The sequence below is a fragment of the Rhincodon typus genome, chromosome 43 (genome assembly GCF_021869965.1).
Source record: "Rhincodon typus isolate 14 chromosome 43, sRhiTyp1.1, whole genome shotgun sequence".
Classification (NCBI taxonomy): Eukaryota; Metazoa; Chordata; class Chondrichthyes; order Orectolobiformes; family Rhincodontidae; genus Rhincodon; species Rhincodon typus.
The window spans coordinates 10,560,983-10,586,266 of record NC_063374.1 but is presented as its reverse complement, the minus strand read 5'-3'; the positions used below and the strand labels follow the sequence as shown (position 1 = coordinate 10,586,266).

The window sequence follows — 25,284 nt, the reverse complement described above, 5'->3', positions numbered from 1 at the left end:
CTGATCTACCATAATGCTCCTCATGGGGAATGATTTAGATTTAGATTGTGATGTGAGGTGCTACGAGAGAGATTGATTGCTAACCTGGTCTGTCACTTTAGGGTCAATGATAGCCTCAGTTCAACCAATAAGATGCACAGATAGGTGAGAGAATAGGATGTGTCAGGCATGAGTTTACAAAGGGATCAAGTGGGTTAAGTGAGTGGGCAAAAAATTAACAGGTTAAGTATAAAGTGAGGAAATGTGACCTTCACTTTTGTAGAGAGAACAAAATATCAATGTATTACTTAAATGGAGAGATTGCAGAATTGAGAGATAGAGAGGGATATGCATATTGTGTGACACAAGTCACGAAAAGTTAGTATGCAAGTGCAGCAAGTGATTCAGAAGGTAAATAGAATAGTGGTATTTATTGCGAGGGGAATAAAATATGAAAGTAGGGTGTACACTGCATTGGTGAGACCACACTTGAAGCACTGTGTACAAATTTGGCCTCCTTATTTAAGGATGTAATTGCACTGGAAGCAGTTCAGAGATGGTTCACTTGACTGATTCCTAGGATGGGAGTGGGAAGTTATCTTAAGAAGAATACATGGACAGGCTGGGCCTATATCTATATTTCAGAAGAAATGGGGGTTTATTTTGGAGTTAATAATGTAAGATTCTGAGGGAGCTTGACATGGCGGATGCTGATAGGATGTGTCCCTTTGTTTGAGAGAGACTAAAACAAGGGGACAAGCTTAAAAATAAGGCATCTCCCATTTAAGACAGATGAAATTTTCTTCTCTGGTTATTACTCTGTGAAATTCTCTTCTGCAACGAGCAATGGAGGATCACTGAATATAATCAAGTCAGAGTTAAACAGTTTCTCGATTAACGAGAGTTAAGGTTTATCGGAGGTAAAAGAACAGTAGTGTGACCACAGTCAGATCAGCCATAATCTTATCAAATGACAGAGCAGGTTTAATGGACCCATTGGTCTATTCTGCTTCTTGTTCATATGCTTGTAAGTAGAGGCTGAAGCTCAGATATTGTGTGGGAAAGTGATGTCAATTAGGGGCTAATTATAGTTGAATGTTTCTATAGACTGACAGCGACTTGGCTGGTCCTTGCACTGTATCAATATCTCTACAAGGTCAAAAATACAGCAGGAAATAACTAGAGTTCTCCCTCTTTATGTATCCTTTTGAAAAGATTGTTCAATTGTAATTCAGATTATCATATAATATCGAATAAAATGCTGTTATATAAATGACAGCGAGATGGACAGGAAGAAAGCAGCATGAGGGAGAGATAGAGAAGGCATGTGTGGATGGAATGAGGCTAGGTGTACAAACTGTGGCTAACGGAGAACAACCAGGATGTAAACAGCCCGGCGCTACAGTCCTTCGTACATTGATATATCTTCTCAATCTGTGAATCCAGAGATAGGAAAATAGCTGCTTTGTGTCTTCATGTCTAAATAAATCCTAATCTGGAATACCACTGTTAGTTGACAACAACAGTTTTAAGATATTGGTAAATTAGTACAAAAGTAGATTTTAAAACAATATAAATGTAGTCTGTGTCATATACTTAGACCAACAGAAAGATTGACTGGGCTTGATGAATGTTTTACAAACCATAGTGTAAATTCCCTCTTTCTTGAAGCCACTAATATAACAAGTTTTGTAACCATCTGTTGGCTAACCACCCTTCTCTAGTAATGTTCCATACAGAGTAGGTAAGTGGGTAAAGCTCTCTCTTGTGTCTGAGTCACGGTTTCAAACCCCATATTAGAGACGTGATCACAAAATCAGTTGGATGTCCTTGGTTTGACTGTGGGCCTTCTGTGTCTCCTTCACTGACTGAGCTCAGTCCTTCTCACTGGCTCAGTGGTTGGCACTGCTACCTCACAGTGACATAAAGGAAGGAGGGGCTGCAGTCTACATTTATTACTACCAACAGGAGATGCTTCTTGTCTGCTAAGGGACCATTCCAAACCACAATCCTATCCCCCCCGCCCCTTTCCCAGCTTATGTCTGCTGTCTGAGGGAATACTGCAGTCTCGAAGGTGCTGTCTTTCAGATGAGATGTTAAACCCAAGCCTTGTCTGCCCCCTCAGTTGGAACTAAAAGAGACCTCTCAGCCACCATTAGATGACAAGCGGGTAAGTTCTCCTTGTCCTCAATATTTATACCTCAACCAACATCACTAGTGCTGATGAGCTGGTCTGTTCGTGATCTCAGAATGCCCCAAAAAGCTTTGTAATGACCATGAGATTTTCCATCCAAGCTGAGAGGATGGATAGGCTCTTGGTTTAGCACGTTGTCCTAACAAGCAGAAAGCTGAAAAATTCACCTGGACCATCTCTGATATCTCCCTCCCCTTCCTGGACCTCTCTGCTTCCGTCTCTATCTCTGGTACTGCCTCAACACCGACATCTGTTTCAAGCCCACCGACTCCCATAGCTACCTGGACGACAACGACTCTCATCCACCCTCCTGCAAGAATGTGATCCCTTACTCCAAGTTCCTCTGGCTCTGCCACATCTGCTGTCAAGATGGGGCGTTCCACTCCCGGACATCCCAGGTGTCGTCCTCTTTCAAGGAATGCAACATCCCCCCCCTCCGGCGATCAAAAATGTCCTCAACTGCATCTCCCACACTTCTGCCCTCAAACCCCTTCCCCTCCAACAAAAATAAAGACAGAATTCCCCCTGGTCCTCACATACCACTCCATCTATCTTTCCCCAGTCCCACCCCTCCTCTCTCAATTTATTTCCCAGCTCCCTTCCCTCCCATTTCTGAAGAAGGGTCCTGATCTGAAACGTTAACTTTCCTGCTCCTGTAATGCTGCCTGGCCTGCTGTGTTCCTCCAGCTCCACACTATGTTATCTCTGATTCCAGAATCTGCAGTTCTTGCTATCTCCAAGCTGAAAAAGAACTTGGCTTGGTGGGTCAGTGTTTTACAGGGAGATATTACCGAGTTGTGTACTCCAGCAAGGTCACAGGTTTGATCCCTAATCTGTGGGGTGTTAGCTGACCTTAGACAGCTCAGCTCTAAGTGCATAATCACTGCCCTTAGCATTCCAAAGAGATCAAGGGTACCGTCATCAAGTTGGCGTTCACTACAGGGTCCGAGAACAGCATCCTATTCTCCTTGCTTTGCTGTGGCAGAGGTGCTGGTAAGAGTTTTGAGAGTGCTATTCATTCTGTGAGCAGACACACAGAAAGTCAGTTTTGCCATGTGTTTCCTAATCCTGTCCTTGTATCTCTCTTCCAGATTATGTTTACTTTGAAAACTCCTCCAGTAATCCATACCTTATCCGAAGGATAGAGGAACTGAACAAGGTACAGGCTTTATATTCTTTAATGAGTACAGTGTGAACCCTGATGGAGATGTGTATCAGCGCAGTAAGAAATATTGACTTGTGGTTTTATGGGGTGATGCATATTTCCGTCTCCTGCCTCTATCACTTCACAGACCAGAGGGCTGACAGGCAACCTGCTCCCTTTCCCTTGAGAAAGAGACAGATACATGACATCAACTGTACTGCGGAGAGGTGATGGTGTAGTGTTAAATGTCACTGGATTAGTAATCCACAACCCCAGTCAAATCCTCAGGGGACATGTGTTCCCAAAGGATGGGTGACCTTTGAATTCAATACAAATATGGAATTAAAAGTCAATCTAATGACAAAATAAAATCTAGTTCTTTAATATTCTTTAGGGAATGACATCTGCCGTCCTTACCCAGTGTGGCCATGTGACAATTGACTTCGGATCCACAGCAATATGGTTGACTCATAACTGCCCTCTGAAGTGGCCAAGCCAGCCACTCGATTGTATCAAACTGCTACAAGATCTAAGGAAACAAAACCAAATGGACCACTCATGATCAACCTCGATCAACCTCAATAAACCCAGGTCTGTCGATCCTGCAAAGTCCTCCTTATTAACATCTAGAGAGTTATTAGGACAGCTGTTTCACAGACCAGTCAAGCGACAGCCCAACATAGTTAATCTCATAGAATTATGCCTTGGAGACCATATCCCAGACACTGGGATCACCACCATACCTCGAAATGTCCTGTCCCACCAGCAGAACAGATCTAGCAGAGGTGGCAGCACAATGGTGTACAGTCAGGAAGAAATTGCTCTGGGAGTTTTCAGCATTGATTCCAGGTCTCATGAAGCATCATTGCATTAGGTCAGACATGGGTAGGAAACCTCCAGCGTCCTCCCTTGCAGCTGATGAGTCATGATGAATCACTCCTGCATGTTGAACACCATGTGGAGGGAGCACTGAGGGTGACAAGGATGCAGAAAGTAGTCTGGGTGGGGTACTTAAATATCCATCACCAAGAGTGGCTCAGTAGCAGCATTATTGACTGAGACAGCTGAATCCTAAAGGACATAGCTGCTAGGCTGGGTCTGTGGCTGGCAGTGATGGAACCAACAAGAGGGAAAAAAACACACCTGAGCTTGTTGTCATCAATTTATCTGGCAGGTATGTGCCTATCCATGACAGTTTTGGTAGGTCTGACCATTGCATGATTCTTGTGGAGATGAATTCCTGCCTTTGAGCTAAATTGTCAAACTATATTGTGTTAATGACTTGGTAATCTGGTTTTTCGTGATGATGATTGAGGGTTAGATATTCGCCCGGAGACACGAGGGAGGGCAGACAAGGTCTCGTTTTTGACTCTTGTACTCTGACAGATTGACCAGCATTATGGGCTGCGCTTCTCTAAGTTGAAGGAACAAGACCAGGAACCCCGTTGGATACTACACTTGGCTTTAATGCTCCTAAGCTTGGGTATAGAAGTGACTGTACAGTGATCTCTGGAAAGTGAACGAGGAATATGAGGATGGGAACTTGCCTAGTTGTGATGTTTCTTATGTTTGAGCAGTCTGTTGACTTTACACAAAAAGGCATTTGGATAAGGTATCTACATCTTTCATAGGATGTCCAAGCCAGCATTAGTTGCCCATCCTAATTGCCCTTGAATTGATTGGTTCAGTTAGCCATTTTAGAGGCAGTTGAAGGTCTGGAGTCAAATGCAGGCCAGATTGGGTAAGGATGGCAGATTTTCTTCCCTGAAAGAGCATTAGTAACCTAAAAGGAATTTTACAACAACGGGTGGTCACCATCTTTGAGATTAGCTTCTTTACATTCCAGATTTATTTATTGAACTTAAGTTTCACTAGGTAAACTGGACGGTTTTGAACCCCTATCTCCAGAGCATTTGCCTGGACCTCTGGATCACTAGCCCAGTTCCATTACCCCTATGCCATTGTCACCCCTATGGGAAAAATGTCTTTACAAATTGCAGGAAATTTAAAAGAAATAAACCAAAGGATTGCTTCATTTTTAACCAGAAGTAAAATTTGTGCTTGAATTTAGTAGAATCTATTGCCCAGAGATGGATTGTTCAGCCTGACTAGTCTATGCTAGTGTCAATGCACTTAACAACTGACTTATTAACTGTGCTGCTGCTGCCTCTCCATATTACTGCACGAAGTCTCTCTAGTCACTGTCAATCTCCCTGCTGCTGTAATGCCAGATGACAGTATTCCCAAGTGACTTGCTGCCTGATTTTGTTATTCCTGCGCTGGAGTAGGAGGAGTGGGAAGTTTGTCAACCGGGAATTTATCTCCTGGGTAGTTGCCTTATTCTCACTACTCCCATTCTGTGGTGCAACCTGTTGTCAAACTCTTTCCATTCTGCAGGAATAAGACTCTTGCACTTGAACCCAAACCCCAGAAGACATTTTCCCATCTTGCAAACAACTAGTTGTTGCCTTTGGAGATAGTAGGAGCTGCAGATGCTGGAGAATCCGAGACAATAAGGTGCAGGGCTGGATGAACACAGCAGGCCAAGCAGCATCATAGGAGCAGAAAGGCTGACGTTTCGGGCCTAGACCCTTCAGAAAAGGGGAAGGAGATAGAAGCGGGCAGTGCGGGGTTGGGGAACGATGAGGTTGGAGGCCGCGGGTGGGAGGTCACCTGAGGTGATGAGGTTGTGGATGGTTTGGGAGATGATGGTTTGGTGCTCAGGGGTGGGGTCATGATCAAGGGGGCGGTAGGAGGAGGTGTTGGAGAGTTGGCATCTGGCCTCGGCGATGTAGAGGTCAGTGCGCCATACTACAATTGCGCCTCCCTTGTCCGCGGATTTTAAGGTGAGGTTGGGATGGGAGCGGAGGGCTGCACGTTCTGGGGGGAGAGGTTGGAGTGGGTGAGAGGGGTGGAGAGGTTGAGGCGATTGATGTCTCGACGGCAGTTGGAGATGAAGAGGTCAAGGGAGGGTAGGAGGCCTTGGGGTGGTGTCCAGGAGGAGGGGGTGTGTTGGAAGCGGGAGAAGGGGTCAGTAGAGGGAAGGTTAGGTTCACGGTTGAAGAAGTAAGCGTGGAGGCGGAGGCGGCGGAAAAACTGCTCTATGTCCAAGCGTGAGTGGTATTCGTTGATCTGTGGGTGGAGGGGGACAAAGGTGAGCCCTTTGCTGAGGACTGACCGTTCGTCCTCAGTTAGGGGGAGGTCTGGGGGGATGGTGAAGACTCGGCAGGGCTGGGTGCTATTGTCCCCTCTGGAGCTGCTGGCTGTGGAGTTTGTGGGCGCTACAATCAAGCCTACCCCAGCTCAGAGCCTCCCTCTCCCAGACCTGCAAAAGACCTCTCCTGTTTTTTTATTCTTCGTAGGATCCACAACCTGAACTCACAATTCTACTCAGCTTTATTGGACACTAAAAACAGTAAGTACAGTAAACTTACTGGAGCCTACCACCTAAAACGGGCTTCCTCCACCCCCCAGATCCCCAGCCGTACCCAGGACCTTCCCCACAATGGGCCCGCCGCCATTGGCCATGAGGCCACTATTGGAGAACCCACAAATGACGTCACATCCGCCACCGCCAGGTCCCCCACTTCCGGGACAGCGAACACCATCGCTGCCGTTGCCACCGCCTCCATTTCCAAGACCAACACCACCAACACTGAAGTCGCGACTACCGTCACCGCTACTGCCGCCACCTACCCCGCTCCCCCCACTGCCGACGCCGCTCTGCCCATCACCGACGCGGACGCAACTCCGCCCGACGCGGACGCAACTCCGCCCACAGCCGATGCCGACTTCACTCCGCCCACAGCCGACGCCGACGTGGTTCCGCCCACAACCTCCACAGCCAGCAGCTCCAGAGGGGACAATAGCACCCAGCCCTGCCGAGTCTTCACCATCCCCCCAGACCTCCCCCTAACTGAGGCCGAACGGTCAGTCCTCAGCAAAGGACTCACCTTTGTCCCCCTCCACCCACAGATCAACGAATACCGCTCACGCTTGGACATAGAGCAGTTTTTCTGCCGCCTCCGCCACCACGCTTACTTCTTCAACCGTGAACCTAACCCTCCCTCTACTGACCCCTTCTCCCGCTTCCAACACACCCCCTCCTCCTGGACACCACCCCAAGGCCTCCTACCCTCCCTCGACCTCTTCATCTCCAACTGCCGTCGAGACATCAATCGCCTCAACCTCTCCACCCCTCTCACCCACTCCAACCTCTCCCCCGCAGAACGTGCAGCCCTCCGCTCCCTCCGCTCCAATCCCAACCTCACCATAAAACCCGCAGACAAGGGAGGTGCCGTTGTAGTATGGCGCACTGACCTCTACATCGCTGAGGCCAGACGCCAACTCTCTGACACCTCCTCCTGCCGCCCCCTTGATCATGACCCCACCCCTGAGCACCAAACCATCCACAACCTCATCACCTCAGGTGACCTCCCACCCACGGCCTCCAACCTCATCGTTCCCCAACCCCGCACTGCCCACTTCTCTCTCCTCCCCCTTTTCTGATGAAGGGTCTAGGCCCGAAACGTCAGCCTTTCTGCTCCTATGATGCTGCTTGGCCTGCTGTGTTCATCCAACCCTGCACCTTGTTGTCTCTAGTTGTTGCCTTTTCTGGGTCAGGTTTGCCTTTTGTTTAATTACGTGGGGTGTGGACATTACTGGCTGGGTCAGCAATTTTTGCCAATCCTAGTTGCCTCGGGAAAGTGGTGGTGAGCTGCCTTCTTGAATTGCTGCAGTCCACTTGCTGAACAGACACCCGCAAAACTATTAGGGAGGGAGTTCCAAGATTTTAACCCAGTGACACTGAAGGAACAGTGATATATTTCCAAGTCAGGATGGCTTGGAGGAGATCTTGTATGTACTGGTATTCCCATATATCTGCTGCCCTTGCCTTTCAGGATGTCATGGGTTTAGAAGGTAGTGTCTAAAGACCCTTGATGAATTTATGCAGTGTATCTTGTAGATGGGTAACACTGTGCTACCGAATGTCAGTTCTGGAAGGAGTGAATGTTTGTGGATAAGATGCCAATTAAGGAAACTAAGGAGTGGTTTTACAATCCATACTGACTCCGAATTGAGACTAGAAAATTGCATCTCCGCTGGTCTGGACTCAACCCAGTGTCCCCAAGTGAAAACTCAGTGCATAACCACCTGCACCAATTCAAGATCAATTCAACTCCCCAAATGACTCCTTAGATACATCCCAATTTCTCCAACCCTCTACATTCCACCTTTGGGGAATGATCTTATCCTTTTGACCCTTGCAAATCTTTTTCCAAAAATCTGTCTGTCTTCCAGCAGACAACAGCTCATGGCTATTTGATGTCTTGGGTCTCTTCTGCTGCTCCTCCCTTAAAATCATAAACTTTTTTGCTGTTTAAGTATAAATGTTTATCAATTTAAATATCCCAAAAACACATACATGCTCTCTGTTTAAAAAAAAAACCACAGGGAAGAAGTCAACTGGGTTTCTCTGTAGAGATTGGCTTTCTGAAAAAAAAATACTTTGACCGGTTGATTATCCTCATAGGCAAAACGGTTAAATGTAGGATGCTCTAAAGCCTGGTATTCCAGTTGACGTGGTCAAATCGCTCATCATGCATCATCTTTCTGAAATCTTGCAGATGCAGCTTGCTCAGGAAATATAGTCTTAAGTTGTTCTTTCAAGCACTCTTTCGAAAGAATGTACAAGTTTCATCTTGAACTCAACAAGACAATTTTTCTTTCCAAAAATGAGAGGGGTCAGATAGGCACCTTGTTCTTGATAAGCATTCCTCCAACTCAGCTTATTCTTAGGTTTCCTTCAACTGAACCAGCTGAAACAAGTACCTCTCCAAGCCAATTATTGTTCAAAAAAGCCCCAGCAGGAATTTACAGCACAGCAAGCACTTATGACTAGTCATGTGATTTTCAGGAAGCCTTTTTAAATGAAATGTGCGAAGTCCACTGTGAACTTTCAATAGCCTCTTCTAAAGAAACCATTCCAGGTTTTTCCACAAAACTTAAAATAAATTAATTTCAACCTTCCTTCAAAACTTTAGTAGTCTAATCAACCTTCAACATAAAGCATTTTCATGACTCTTGTAAAATAATTCTCTGGCAGGAGGAGAGTGGCTGTTGGTCAGCAACTTGACGAAAGGAAGGAAGGGCATGGTGGTGGAAGCTTCAGCCCAGGTCACTATTCGGTGTGCTTGGCCAGTGCATGTGTCGGGATTGAGAAACGAGCAACATGATGCTCATGAAAAATGACTGCTTGGGTAGGGTGCTGCAGCAGTGATGTAGGAGCAGAAGTATGCCATTTGGCCCGTTAAACCTACTCTATCATCCGCTGAGATCATGGTTGATCTGAGTGTGGCTTAATTCTGTTCTTCTGCCTGCGCAGCCATAGTGCAGAGGAAGCTAATAATGAGAGAAGAGAGTTGGAGGGGGGGTTACAGGAGCCAGTGAACATTGCGGTTCCTGTGAACTGTAATGATAACACAGAGTGATCGGCGTTCTGGCATTGATGTTGAGAGGTGACCTTATAGAAGTTTATAAAATAATGAGGGGTATAGATCGAGTTAATGGCAAATGTCTTTTCCCTAGGATAGGGGATTTAAAGACAAAGGGGCGCGTTTTTACGGTGAGAGGAGAGAGATTTATAAAAGACAATGGGGGCAAATTTTTTTACACAGAGGATGGTTTGAATGTGGAACGAACTTCCTGAGGAAGTGGTGGATGTGGTTACAATTACAGCTTTTGAGAGATTTGGATAAGCACGTGAACAGGAAAGGTTTGGATGGTTATGGGCCAGGAGCAGGCAGGTGGGACTAGTTTAGTTTGGGATTATGTTCAGCATGGACTTGTTGGACCAAAGGGTCTGTTTCTGTGCTGTATGACTCTGTGAAGAAAAGAGTAAAAATGTGTATTTCTCGTCAGTTTTTGTGACCTGAGGACATTTCAAAGGGCTTCACAGCCAACAAAGTGTTTTTTGAAGTGAATTGTCCATTCAGTGCAAGGAACTCAATATAGTGGTTCAGATCACTTATTTGTAATGATGTTGGTGAAGAGTACCAGTGATAACTGCCTCCTTCTCTTCCAATGGAGGGTGTGGATTCCTTCACACCCCTTGATGGCAGACAGGCTCTCTGTTTGATGTCTAAGGAAGAAATGGCCTTTCCAAAAGTTGATCACTTTGTCTGTATCATGCTGGAAATTCAGTCTGGATTACATGCTAAAGTGTCTGGAGTGCGACTCGTGTGTGAAACCTTTTGAATTTTGACACGGGTGTTGTCTGATGAGCAGTGTTTATTGAGTGGGCAAGTTACACACGCAGTTTCACCCCACCACTTCATGCAGCATGCAAACTGGATTTAATTTTGTTTTAAGCAGACCGGCAGCGGCAACGTAGAAGCTAAGGTTGTGTGTCTGTACCGGAGAAGAGACATTTCCAGCAACCTCAATGGGCTCGCAGATAACCATGCACGTGAGTACCTTGTGATTTATCTGGGGCGTGCGTGGGTGGTGAGGACAGGTGCTCAAATATTATCTGATCCAGCGGCAGTAATGTCTGAGGGTGTTCTGTTTGAAAGTCAAGGCTGGCTGTTAGTGCCATGGATTGGCTTTGTTTAAATATAGGAGGTTTCATGGCTGATGTTTGGTTTCAACCTGCAGTTCAATGAGAGAAATTATGCACAGCTCTAGTACTTGTGTGGTGTAAACAGGAGTTTTGTTCCATTTAGAGTACCGTGTTCTGGGCACTACACTTGAGGAAGGAAATATTGACCTTGGAATGGGTGCAGTGCAGATTCACCAAAATGAAGGTAGGGTCAACCAGGCTAAAATTACAAGGACAGGTTCCATAGTCTAGGCTTGTGTTCCCTTGATTGTAGAAAATTAAGGGACAATTGAAGGGTTTAAGATGATTAAGGTGGATAAATTAGATCAGTCAGGATCTAATTGCATAGTGGAAGAGGCTCAGGTTTGGGGGGGTGGGGAGCTGATTGGCCTCTTTCCATTTCTGCATTCCCAGTGCACATTATTGCCAGTGGGAATATTGCACCATATGTTACACCTCATTGAATACCTGTTTTTCTGATAAACCAATGTTCTTTTAATTTAAATGTTATTTATTTAGGAAACTTTGCATATTTCTATTCTGTGTTTTAAGACTGTCTCATGGTTAGCAGTTTGTGATTATTTGTGTGGGCAAAGTAAATAATTTTATAAAATAAAGAATTTAACTATGAAAGCATCTAGCTGTGGAACTGTTACACTGCAGTTAGTTTGTCACAATAAAAATCACTTCATCCTGTCTCCATTCTACATACTTTTTCAAAAAGCTACTCCATTGAATCTTGTGAAATAAAACTCACTTTTTCACTGTAGGTATGAAGGACTTTCATTTCAGTTGAGCAGTTTGCTAGATTCTCATGCTTTCCCTTAAATAATAAATGACATCCACCAGAAGAGCAGTTGTTTGTAAGCATGTCGATATGAGTGAAATACTGCCTCTGAAACAGTGATAGAGTGTGGTTTTATAAGAGGAAGGTGTCTTGCATGTGTTGATCCATTCTGACTGGCTGTAAAGTTGAGTGGACAACAACTTTGAGGGATCACAGATGATGATAGCAGGTTGATGGTTTGCCTAAGTAATTCTTTCTACTTTTGTTGCCTCTCCTCATCCTGCCTCTCTCTCAGATATGAGCACACAAATTAGGATCAAAAGTAGGCCATTCAGCCCCTTGAGTCTGCTCCACCATTCAATAAGATCATGGCTGATCTGTTTATAATTCAGATTCCACATTCCCATCTACCCCCAATAACCTCTGATACCCCTGCATGAGAAAAGTCTGTCTACATCTGCCTTAAAAATATTCAATGACCCTGTCTCCAATATCACCTGAGGCTGAGATTCCAAAGTTGCACAATGCTTTGAGAAGAAAATATTTCTCCTCATCTCTGTCCTAGGGGGGAAATCCTAATTTTAAACTAGTGACCCTTAGTTCTGGACAGTCTCATAGAAGGAAACATTCTTTTTGTCAAGACCATTCAGGATCTTATACACTTCAATCAGGTCACCTCTCTCTCTTCTAAATTTCAGTGGAAGTTAATTTTTTTAATACAACAACCTGCTTATTCCGGGTATAAATTTAGGAAGTTATCTCTGGTCTGCCTCCCAATGTGTTTACATCATTCCTTAAATAAGGAAACCAAAATCCCATACAGTATTCAAGGTGGGATCTTACCAGCGCCCTGCGAAACTGACGCATGACATTTTTACTGAGATAGTAGGAACTGCAGATGCTGGAGAATCTGCGATCACAAGGTGTAGAACTGGATGAACACAGCAGGCCGAGCAGGAAGGCTGACGTTTCGGGCCTAGACCCTTCTTCAGAAATGCCCATTTCATGCCAACATCAGCCTTCCTGCTCCTCTGATGCTGCTTGGCCTGCTGTGTTCATCCAGCTCTACACTTTGTTATCCATGACATTTTTACTTTTGTGTTCAATTGCTCTTATAATAAATCATAGCATTCCATTAGTCTTAATTACTTGCTGTTGTTTGTATCAAGTTTCTCATTACTAAGCTAATGCATTGTGCATCAAAAACTCTATAAAGCAGCAAGTTCCATATTTTTACCACTAGTGATATTAATCCAGCTCCCTCTCACCCCAGCACCCTGACTGTGTATCTGCCGACATTAATCCAGCTCCTTCACAGTCATTTCGTAACCCCTCTTCCCCCAGTGCACTGTGTTCCTGACTGTATCTCTATTGATGTTAATCCAGTTGCCTCTCACTGTCACTCAGTATTACCGCCCACCCCCAGAACCCTGTGTCACTGACTATCTCTGCTGATATTAATCTAGCTCCCTCGCAGTGTCACTCAGTAACCCCCTCCCCCACCAGCATCCAGTGTTTCCAACTTGGTATTATCGCTGGACTGTTAATCCAAACACACAGGAAATGTTCTGGGGACCTGGGTTCAAATCCTGCCACAGCACATGGTGGAATTTGAATTCCATAAATGTCTGGAATTAAGAGTCTAATGATAACCATGAATCCATTGCCGATTGTTGGAAAAACCCATCTGATTCACTAATGTCCTTTAGGGGACGGAAACTGCATCCTTACTTGGTCTGGTCTACATGTGACTCCAGAGCTACAGCAATGTGGTTCACTCATAACCGCCCTCTGGGCAATTAGGAATGGACAATAAAAGCTCGCCCAGCCAGCAATGTCCTCACCCTGCGAATGAATAAAGTAAAAAAAAGAGACTGGAGGCCTGTGACCAGTGGTGTGCTGCAAGGATTGGTGCTGGGTCCACTGCTGTTTATCATTTATATAAATATAGGAAGAATGATTATTAAGTTTGCAGATCATTCCAAAATTGGTGGTGTAGAGGACAATGAAGAAGGTTACCTCAGAGTACAATGAGACCTTGATCAGATGGGCTAATGGGCAAAGGACTGGCAAATGGGAAGTTTAATTTAGATAAATGTGAGGTGCTGCATTTTGGTTAGGCAAATCAAGGCACGACTTATACGTTCAGTGGTAGGATCCTGGGGAGTGTTGCTGAGCAAAGAGATTTTGGGGTACAGGGTTCCTTGAAGGTGGAGTCACAGGTAAACAGGGTAGTGAAGAAGGCATTTGGTACACTTGCCTTTATTGGCCAGTGCACAGTATATGAGTTGGGATGTCATCTTGCAGCTGTACAGGGCATTGGAATACTGTGTTCAATTATGGGTCTCCCTGCTGTAGGAAAGATGTTGTTAAATTTGAAAGGGTATGGAAAGGATTTACAAAGATGTTGCTGGGGTTGGAGGGTTTGAGCTATAGGGAGAGGCTGAAGAGGCTGGGGCTATTTTCCCTGGAGTGTTGGAGGCTGAGGGATGACCTTATAGAACTTTATAAAATCCTTTTCCTAAATTGCAACAGTGACCACATTTCCAAAAATGGTTCCTTAATTGGCTTCAAACACTTTTGTATGTGCCACGGTAGCAAGCACCAGTAGGAGTTCATTCTTTCAAGGAGACAATGCTGAAGCAACAAACTTTCTGCTGCAGTGATAAGAGATCCTGTGCACTGTGTGAGCAGGATGAGAGGGATTGAAGATCAGGAGCACCTCACGAGCTGATCAAAGGCTTTCTGAAGCAAAAGGAGCAGCAGCTGCAAATGTAGAAAGTGGGTTTTGTTTTGGGAGGAGTGGGTGGGAGTGATGTTCAAGAGGAATTGCGCAGGGTGCATTGCCCAATCTCTGTGGAGAATTGGTTGCTGCCTGAGGCAACATGCTGGAATGTTTAATTGCAGGGAGCCTGATGTTAAAAGGCAGACTGTTTGTGGAAACTCTCCATGACCCTCTACTCACTACAGCCCTTTTTGTGGTTTACTTCCAGTCATTCCTGAGGAAAAAACAAAACTGTGGGATCCACCCAATTGATGGCTAGTGAAGGGGACAGGTGGCAGGCTGCCCACACAGTGTTTACAGTGTGGGCTGGGACATTGTGCTGAGGAGGAGTTGGTAAATAGATGGTGGGGCACATCTCTGTTTGCCTCTGCAGTCATGGAGTCATACAGCACAGAAATAGACCCTTCGGTCCAACTCATCCGTATTGACCAGATATCGTAAACAAATCTTGTCCCACTTGCCAGATTTGGCCCAAAATCTTTCCTATTTGTGTACCCATCCAGATGCATTTTAAATGTTGTAGCTGTTCCAGCCTCCACCACTTCCTCTGGCATTTCATTCCATGCACGCAGCACCCTCTGCATGAAAATGTGAGAAAACTCCTTTAACAGCCTGGTAGGTGAGGGTGATGCCAGTTTACTCACAAAGTTCAGCAAATCCAGTTGTCCCACACCAGCTCACAATAAATCGGCCAGAGCCCTAGTTCTGACGGCTGTCCTGCGATGTATCACTTTCCACCCCCACCCAGGCTTTCCGTTTAAAGAGATGGCTGTTAGGTGCCTATGAAACTACTTGCCAGTGGTGTACCCATCAGCACAACATCAATGAGCAGTCCATCAATCCTCAGTCAATAGACTGACACGCCCACCAACAATGGACCTTGTGAGTAGGAACAAGGGGGTAACTTGCACAAATGCAGAAGTGTTACCACCGTAATTAACCTTTCCTATTCTAATATGATATCCTGATGAGTTACAAGCTGGTCAGTCTGCTATGGTAATGGTGGTATAGGATAAATATTAGCACCATGACATCGGGGAGAACTCTGTTCTTCAAATTTGGCATCACTCTCATAGGGCAGATGGGACGTTGGCTGAACTGAAAGCCGCTCATTCTAATAGGGCATCGTTCCCAGTGCACTGACTCTCCTGACAGGGCAGTGGTCTCTCAGGTGTGAGCCTGTCCCCAGGTGGCATGGTACACCCTTATCCCTGACCTCACCTGACAAGACACACTCCCTGACGCCTCATCCCCGTGACTGTGTGGTAATCCATACATACTGGTTTTCTGACGGTGCAGTGCTTCCTCAGCACTGAACACCACCCCCCAATGGTGTGGCGCTCCCTCAGTGCTGACACCTCCACACCTTTTGTGCTGCCAATAAGGATATCGGGTTAGATTGTATCCTCCAATCTCTGAACTAAGGCTTTAACCGATGCCTTTCAGAATCGGATGTGAAAATCCCACTAAAAGAAATGCAGCTGACATCTAAGACAGTTAGATGGATCTCCCGGTATCCTGAACGGATTCATCTCATGATAGCTGAGTTCTGTGTTGAACAGTTACTGTTTCAATGTTGAGGTGCAGTTACTACCAATATTATTTCATTTATCGTGATCGGGGCCCGATACACAGCCTGATTTCCTCTTTGCCTATTCTGCCCCACCATTCCCAACAGATACTAGCTTATTTGCAGTGAGGAAGGAAAGTACTCTCTATATGGTGAGTTGGGGGGTTGCTGGAACCGGTTCAAGGGACTGCATGGACTAATTGGCAGAGGTTGAGGTGACACTCAGAACAACATATTTAACTTGAGCATTAAGCTTGACATTGGAGCGAGGTCATTGAGGGGTAGGTATGTCATTGCAACACTCCCAATGTCACAAACAGTACTGAAAATCTGGAAGGTCTGTGGGTCAGTTGAACCTTGCAGGATTGTGATTGACAGATTTCCATTTGGGAGAGGTATTGATGTCTAGGCAACCAAGGTCGAGTAATGGATTTAAGGGACAGATCAGTTTTGACCTAAGTGAACGTAGAACAGGCTCAAAGGGGTGAATTGTCATCTCTGATTTCTCGGTTTCTCCACAGCCACAGTAACTGAATTCACTTAATCAACAACGAAGTTCTATTTTCACTTTTTTAAAACCCAACAATGTTTCTTCTGCCATTCTACATGACCTGGATAACGTGGCCAAGATTTTATCAAATTTTTTTGTTTTCAAATATGTATCTGCATGAACATAGGAACAAAAGTATGAACAAACATATGAAACATGTGGAGAGACGTGGACTCCAGTTAGATAAAACTGAGGTTTAATGTCTGTTTATGCCTATGCACAAAACCTCAGCTTCTGCTGTGCTGTGTGTTTTCCCTTAACTTAAAAAAAACAGTGAAACTGCAGGTTAACGTGCTGTCACAGACTTGTGTACCAGTGGTGCTTTTTTTTAAAACATGCATCTCAGTACAGGAAGCTTGAGGTTGTGATGTGAGAGCCCTTAACTTGTCTACATAGAGTACGCAGCAGTTTGTGTGTGGGCTGTCTATGGCCTGAGGCCCATGCTGGGAATCACACGTTGTAGCATTAATCTTTGGCTCAGTCAGGGTTAATATAATAAAGGGCTCTTTATATTTACACATGTACATAGGCATACACATATAAGTGGGGAAGGAATGGGTGGGGTTAAGGCGCAAATCAATAAGGGGTTTCAGGACTTCATAAGCAGGGGCTGTGTCTGACTTTGTGTGGCTGCTCTGTCAGCTACGCGAGCGTAAGGGGTTAAGGACACATTTGTTGAGAGGTTCCGCCCAGATTAAAACAGGGTTTCCTGATCGAGGTCAGCAGGGGCCTTTGTTGCTGTAGTGTCCGTTTTCATTTTAATCCCCTTCTTTGATATAAATGTGCCTGACATGTTTGTACTAGTGAGTTTTCAGACGAAAGGGTGGGGTGGGGAGTCAGCACAGTCAAATCGAACATTATCCTCCCCTATATGTATAAAATGTGAGGAAAAACATCTCTGAGCAGGAGTCAATTTCTATGACAATCGGGTTTGATTGCTGCCCCAATCGAAACCCCTTTCTGTCTCTCCTTCCCCCGCCCTCAATTTTGCTGCTCGCTGGGCCTGGCCTTTTGTGTTGCAGTGTTGGGGGAGGGAACTCCTTCCTGACCTCCTCCTGATCACAACTTTTCTGATGTCATAGTGTTCAGGAGTTGGAAGCCCGACTAATTTCTCCTCTGAACATGCCTCTTCTGACCCTCTCAAAGGCCAGGGACGTTAAGGTCAACTATTTTGCTTCTCACCAATGTGCTATTTTTTGTTTTTTTAAAAAAAAGAATTGCAGATGCTGGAAATCAGAAACAAAAACTGAAGTTGCTGGAAAAACTTGTTCTGAGGAAGGGTCACGGGACTCGAAACATCTGCGATTTCTCCACAAATACTGCCAGACCTGCTGAGTTTTCCAGCAATTTCAAGTTTGATATTTCTTTCCGCTTTTTAAAAGAAATATGCATATACCTTTTTTTTTTAAGATCAATTCACAAGATACGGGCAACACTGGCTGGTCAATGTCCCTAATTGCCTTCCGGGTTGATAGAGAGCTGCCTCCACCTTGAACTGTTGCAATCTGTGGTGAGTGGTCTGGTACAATTGAGTGCCTCGCTGAACTGTTCCGGAGGGCACTAAATGGTCAACCACATTTCTGTGGGTCTGGAGTCACATATGGATGTAAAGGAAGTTTGTGAACCAGATGTATGTTTACAACAGTCTGATAGTTTCACGGCCACCATTACTGATTCTAGCTCTTTAATTCCAGATTTATTTAATTAACTCAGATTTCATCCCAGCTGCTGTGGTGGGATTGGAGTCATGTCTTTAGATTCTTAGTCTACCAACATAAACCACTGTACTGAACTACCCACGGGGATTAGTGCTGTGAAGCAACTCCGTCTTGCTGCTGTTATATGTAAAATAAATTCCAATGGGAAAGGGAGCAGTGCTGCCATTGTGTTTAGTTGTACTGGGTATTGAGGAGGAAGCCCTGCTGCCTTACTGTAGGGGTGCTGGAGCAAGGAAAATTGTGGCATGTTATTCCTATGGTCTTGTGAAGTTTCTGTTTCTCTTTCAAAAGAAACATGCTAATATTTGAAATAAACCAACCCGAAGAAATATCCTACATTTCTTTGTTGCCTTTCACCATCTTGGGCAACCCAAAGTGCTTCAAAAGATGACAATTCTTTTGAAAGGTACTAACTGTATAGTAGGAAACGCAGAAGCCAAGTTGTGCAATACAAGCTTCCCCAAGCAGGAATGAAGTCATGACAAGATGACCTGTTTTTAATTAGTGTTTAAGGGATTAATAGTGGCTGCGGGATCATTTATATCCAACTAAGAAGACATCCATGGACATGGTTTGCCACCTCATATGAAAAGCTAACCCTCCGACAGTGCAATGCTCCCTCAGTACTGGTGCTTGCTATCTTAATCTAACAGGGAGTGGGACTTGAACCCACAAATTCTGACTCAATGGAGAGAGGAATGTCCACTAAGTCAGAGTCAATACAGTGTGGAGCTGGAGGAATACTTCAGGTCAGGCAACATCAGAGGAGCAAGAAAGTCGATGTTTAAGGTCTAGACTGTTCATCAAGACTAGGGAGGGGGAAGGCAGTTCAGAAATAAATACAAAGAGAAGGGGTGGGGCTGGGGAAGGTAGGTGGGATGGTGATAGGTGGATGCAGGTAGCGGGTGGTGGGGATTGATTAGTGGTAAGTGTGGGGCGGATAGGTTGGAACGAAGATGGACAGGTAATGTCAGGTCAAGGAGGTAGGTTGAGAGGGAGGCTTGGACATGGGATGAGGCCGAGAGTGGGGAGATTTTGAAAGTGGTGAATTCCATGTCGAGGCCATCAGGCTGTGTTGGCTCCCAAGGTGGAATATGAGGTGTAGTTCCTCTAGTTTGTGTGTGGCATCATTGTGACACTGGAGGTCGAGTCCACTAAATCAGGTTCACTCCAGCAGTGCTTGGGAAGTTACATCTGGAATCTTTATGTGGATGGTCCAGTACCACATACTACACTGTGTTCGACAGAAATCACTAAATCTCTGTTACATTCAGGTAAGTTGTAGAAATGCCCCAGTACTTTCATGGTCCAACATTTGTGATCCTAACCATGTATTACGCTCAAGCTAAGATATTCCTGTATTCTGTCTAATTCTCTGTGGACTTAAATGTGAAATTGAGTTCTTTTTAAAAACTGATCATTGTATCCAAAGCAAGGAAACATGTTAAACATGCAAACATGGATTGTTTTTGTATTTATCTACTGAGAAAGAAGAGAAAATAATTCTTAATTTTTTTTACAGATAGGTATATAATTATCTGTTAAACTGAACAGAGTATGGCTTTCTCCCCTGGAAAATACAGGAATTTAAAATTATGAATAGTGTCAGTAGGATAGATGTAGAAATGATGGGTCCATTTGTGAAGGAAACCGAAATGAGTTGGTCATTAATACAAGACAGTCACTATTAAATCCAATGGGGAATTCAGGAGAAGTTATTTCTTAACCCCGAGGGTGTGGCACTGCCTATCACAGGCAAAGGTGAACAGTGTCGATGCAGTTAAGGAAAATCAGATAAACACAAGGGGGAAAGGAATTGAAGGGTGTGATGATAGGGTGAGATGAAATTGAGTGGGGTGGCTTGGGTGTATCGTGAGCAGCAGCATGGCGAAGATGTGTTGAATGGCTCTCATTCTTATTACTCTCTCTCTAATTAGGAGAGTTTGAAGAAGACTCGAAGCAGCCAGCCCTGGTGGATCAGGAACGGCACCAACTTAAACACAGAGAGCTCTTCCTGTCACGTCAGTTTGAGTCCCTCCCTGCCACACACATCAGGTAATCGAGCAACTTCAAAAGATGGTCATCAGTCATACTAATTGGGATTGAGTCTGCCGCTTGGGCAGACATCATATGTTTGTGCCTAAGAATGAGTGCATTTCTATGAAGTTCCTGGTCAGTTATTTGAAATAGTGTGTTGATTAATATAGGCTGAAGCCAGAGGTGAATAATTACATGAAAGTCATTTTGAAACTTTTTTTGTTTGGGGAGTGTGATTATCTCCATGAGGATTTCCAGCGTCACAAGGTGAAGGTTCTTGATGAAAGGACCATTCCTGCCTCCTCATTGGCCAGGATTCCTACTCCTGATCACCAGCCACTTTTCCACTAACCCTTGCTTTTGGATGGGGCGACATACAAAAGTGGTCAGGAGCACTACTGTGAGATATTGCACCCTCTTCTGAGCCATGTAATCTCATGTAAGAGACAGGTATAAACCCAGCCTACTTGAACCTTAGGAATTTTTCTCTGTCCTTAGAAACAGGCCCTGGCCAAGCTGATTGATTTGCAGGATCAAGATGCCTGGTTTTTGTAGGAGGTGATCACTTCCCCCAACTAGAAATTTGGTTTGGTTTGAATTATAATGAGTCTAGCTCTGGCTTGAAAGAATTTGACAAAGTAGTGTCCACCACACGAGAAATCCACTGTTCTCTGAAGAAGGAAAGCCAGCTTCTGATGACCCGCCCAGCTCTGAACTTGTATAATGCCGTCTTATCCAGACAAAATTTGTTTTACATAAATATAGACTAAAGCTCCATCAAATTGTATGGGTTGAGGCTTCTCTAAAACATACAGACTCTAATTGTTGAGTCTATCTGGGTGTTTTAAACTGGGAACTAGTGTTGCACCCTTTCCAAAGTCTCAGTAACCTCTGTGTAAGGAAACTAAAATGGAGGCCCAACCAAGGTCCTTTACAGGACAACTTGTACATCCTGTTTTTGAGACTTGCTCTGTCAATAGAGCATGAACTCACTTTGCTTAATTTTCACAGCATTTGTCCAACACTTTTAGAAACACTTTAAAAAAAACCCCAGATATTGAATTTTTTTTCTATTACTGGCTTTAATTCTTTTCCCTTCTCTGTGTATATGGATCACTTGTCAAACTCGGACCTAATCCCATCCAGCACATCTTGATCTGCCTGCAGTAGTCTAACATCCGAACAGCTCCAACTCCCACATGCATCTTGCTGTTATCTGCAAACATTTGGCAGGTGGAACATGACATAGGAAAATGTGGACTTGTCCACCTCAACAGGACATTAGAAAAGCAACATGTTATTTAAGCAAAGAGAAACTACAGAACTCTGAAGTACAAAGGGATCTAGGTGTGCTGGTATGTCAGTAACAAAGTAAAACAGGTTATTAAGAAGGTAAGCAAAATGGTGATTTTTATTGCAAGGAGAATGTAATACAAAAGTGGAGAAATTTTACTGTAGCTGTACAGGTCCTAGTGAGACCACATCTGGGATACTGTGTGCAGTTTTGGTCTCCGTGTTTGAAAAATGATATAATTGCATCAAAGTCATTCAGAGAAGGTTCACTTGACTTACTCCTGGAATGAGAATGTCATCCAGTGGAAGAATTTTGAAACACTGGGCCTGCACCTTTTGAAGTTTAGAAGATTGAGAGGTGATCTTATTGAAACATAAGGTCTTCCAGGGGCCTGCTAGGGTTGATACCAGGAGAATGTTCCCTCTTGTAGAGACAAGACACAGTCGAAGTTTAAGAGGTTTCCTTTTCAAAGCAGAAATGAGGCTCGAAGAGTCAGTTATCCTAATCCTGCTCTAAAATTGTATGGTCCTAGATTGTTCCCCCACTGCTTACATATGATCTACAAGGAAGGTCGTAGATCCAAAGTCTGAGACTCTGCTTGTGATCTGGTTTCCAAGCAAATTCACATCTAAGTAGACAGTGTCTTATCAGTGGTCCTCATCTACTAAATTGGTGACATCTCAAATCACCCTAGCAAGACATGACCTCCTTTACTAGGCCCTGATGTACTCTTTGCTTCAACCCATTCCTGTCCCGTTAAGCCTGTGTCTTCCTTCCTCAGCTAGACTTCCTCACAATGTAGTCTCATGTACATTGGGGTGATGAAAAGCAGACTGGGTGATTCTTTGCTGAAAACCTGTTAAAAGTCCATTAAAAATAATTCCAAGCTTCCAGTTGCCTGCCACTTCAATATACCACCATTATCCCATGTTATTGTTTCTGTCTCAGGCTTGCTGCAGTGCTCCAGCAAGACGCAACACAAGCTGGAGGAACAACACTTCATCTTCCACCTAGGTACCACACAGCCTTCAGGACTCAACATTGTGTTTAATAATTGCAGAGCGTGATCCTCCTGCATGTTGGTTACCCTCACCTCACACCCCTAGGTCCTGTGTGGTATGGGTTGCTCCCTGCACAGCCAACTCATTTCAACTATTCACACTTCCCATTACCTCCCCACCTAGCATTTATCATTCTTTAAGCTTATCATCAGCTATCTCTGTTTGCCTATGCCTTTTTTCCTTTCTTTCTGGGCTCCATCTCCGTGTACTCTCTTTACCCCCTCATCAGCATAAATGCCACCATTTCCCAGCTATTTTCAGATATGACATAGGACTTGAAACGTTAACTCTGCTTTTCTCTCTACGGATGCTGCCAGATCTGCTGAGTTTCTCTAGCTGTCTCAGTTTTTGTTTTATACTTTCTCACATTCATGTGTAAGGATTCCATTCCATTCTCTCATTTTATCCATCTCCATCACATCCAGTCTGTTTATGCTGCCTTCCATAATGGTGCTTGTGCTATGGTTTTTCCCCCTAACTGTGGTGGACAGGCCCTCACTCATGTCCAACCCACTTTTAGCTGTTCCATGCTCACCCTTTAGAGTCATAGAATTTCAAAGCACAGAAAGAGGCTCTTCAGCAGTGTCCACCCTCCCAGAAGGTGAGCAGGATTCCCCATTTTTTTGACTTCAGCAGCCTCTGCATTCAAAGATACATCCTCAACTAAATCTGCCACCTCCAGCATGCGCCATTACCAAACGCTGGTCCTGCTCCTCTGTCAGCATTTCCCAGAGTCTGTTCCAAGTGTGACACCTTGGTCCACTTCTGTATCACTCCAACAGCTCATTTCCATCTAATGGCACTTTCCCACACAACCAAAGAAGATGTAGTATTTGCTGTTTTATCTCCTTCCTCCTCAGTGTCCAAGACCCCAAGCATGCCTTCGACGTGAAGCAGCAATTTAGTCTTGTACTCACTACTCTCAATGTATTGGGGATACTAAACGCAGACTGAGTGAGCATTTTGTGAAACATCTCCGCACAGTCTGCAAGTATGACTCTGATAAGTCAGTTGCTTGCCATTCAATACTCCATCTTACTCTTGTACCCAAATTTAGCTTCTGGCTCTGCTGTAGTGAAAGCTAGTACAAACTGGAGTAACAGTACCTCATATTCCACTTGGAGATTTTACAGCCTTCAGGACTCGATATTAAGTTCAGCAACTTCAGACCATCAATTTTGTCCTCCATTTTGTTCTTCTGCCAACTCCCTCCTCACCCTAACTTTGGTTTTCTTGGTTTTGCACTCAGCAGTGATGACCTATATCCCATTGTTAAAGCCCTTACTATTAACACCTTCTTTGACCTGTCTCTCTCGTCTACAACTGTTATCGCTTCTTCCTTTGCCTTTTGTTCTGTGACACCAACGGAGACACCCAGGGGTTCGGGTACATAATTCTTTGAAATTTCTGTCTCAGCTGGACAGGGTGGTTAAGAAGACATTTAACATGCCTTCATTGCTCAGACCTTTGTGTATAGGAGTTGGGACAAGACATTGGGGAGGCCTCTTCTGGACCACTGTGTCCAGTTCTGGTTGCCCTTATAGGAAGGATATTATTACGCTGCAGAGGGTTCAGTAAAGAGTTACCAGGATGTTGGCGGGAATGGAGGGGTTGAGTTATAAGGAGAGGTTGGATAGGCTGGGATTTGTTCCACTGGAATGTAGGTGGTTCAGGGGTGTCCTTATAGAGGTTTATAAAATCGTGAGAAGTATAGATCAGGTGAATGGAAGGTGTCTTTCCCCCAGGACGGCAGGTTTCAAGACTAGAGGACATATCTTTAAGGTGAGAGGAGAAAGATTTGGAAAAAAATGAGGAGAAACTTTTTTGCACTGAGTGGTTCATGTGTGGAATGAATGACCAGAGGAAGTAGTGGATGCGAGTACAGTTACAACATTTAAAAGACATTTAGATAAGTACACAAATAAGAAATATTTGGAGGGATATGGGCATGCACAGGCAGGTGGGATTAGTTTAGATTGGGATGATGGTCAGCATGAACTGGTTGGACCGAAGGGTCTGTTTCCATGCTGTATGACAGTATGATTCAATCTCTAATCTTCTTCACCCTCCACCTGTCCCATTCTCTGCTCTAATAGTTTAGTAACACTCTTACTGCTAGCAGCAGTACTTGGTGTTGACCTTTAAGCATTAGCTTCAGTGGATGTCCATAAACCCTTGAAGGCAGCAGGACAAGTAGAGAAGGCATATGGAATACTTCCTTTTATGAGTTCAAGATACTGAACATAAAAGCAGGGAGGTTATAAAGGAGCTGTATAGATGTTCGGCCACAGCTGGAGTACTGTGTGCAGTTCTGTTTACTGCACTACAGGAAGGATGTGATTACATCAGAGGGTGTGCAGAGGAGATTCACCAGGATGCTGCCTGGGCTTGAGCTATTCAGCGATGGAGAGAAACTGGATAGGCCGGGTTGTTTCTGTTAGAACAGAGAGGGCTGAGGGGGTGCCCTGATTGAGGTGTACAAAGTTCTGAGGGCTATAGACAGGGCAGATACGGAGAAACTTTTCCCCTGAGGTCAATAACCATGGGTCACAGATTGAAGGTAAA

At 44.6% G+C, this 25,284-nt stretch overlaps 1 protein-coding gene across 8 annotated transcripts in view; it reads left to right on the top strand.

Moving 5' to 3' along the window:
* The window catches only part of mta2 (metastasis associated 1 family, member 2), a 65,881-nt gene that overhangs the window by 5,641 nt on the left and 34,956 nt on the right, over window positions 1–25,284 (top strand). For 2 of the 8 annotated variants that reach the window (XM_048619695.1, XM_048619691.1), the window contains exons 2-6: window positions 3,067–3,166; window positions 3,265–3,332; window positions 10,692–10,785; window positions 11,042–11,122; window positions 20,265–20,382. In XM_048619695.1, the coding sequence (XP_048475652.1) occupies window positions 3,067–3,166; window positions 3,265–3,332; window positions 10,692–10,785; window positions 11,042–11,122; window positions 20,265–20,382 (461 nt within the window). Of the gene's footprint in view, window positions 1–1,942; window positions 2,150–3,066; window positions 3,167–3,264; window positions 3,333–3,711; window positions 3,909–10,688; window positions 10,786–11,041; window positions 11,123–20,264; window positions 20,383–25,284 lie in introns of those variants that run through there. The other 6 variants (XM_048619694.1, XM_048619689.1, XM_048619696.1 and 3 more) reach the window with 5 other exon arrangements.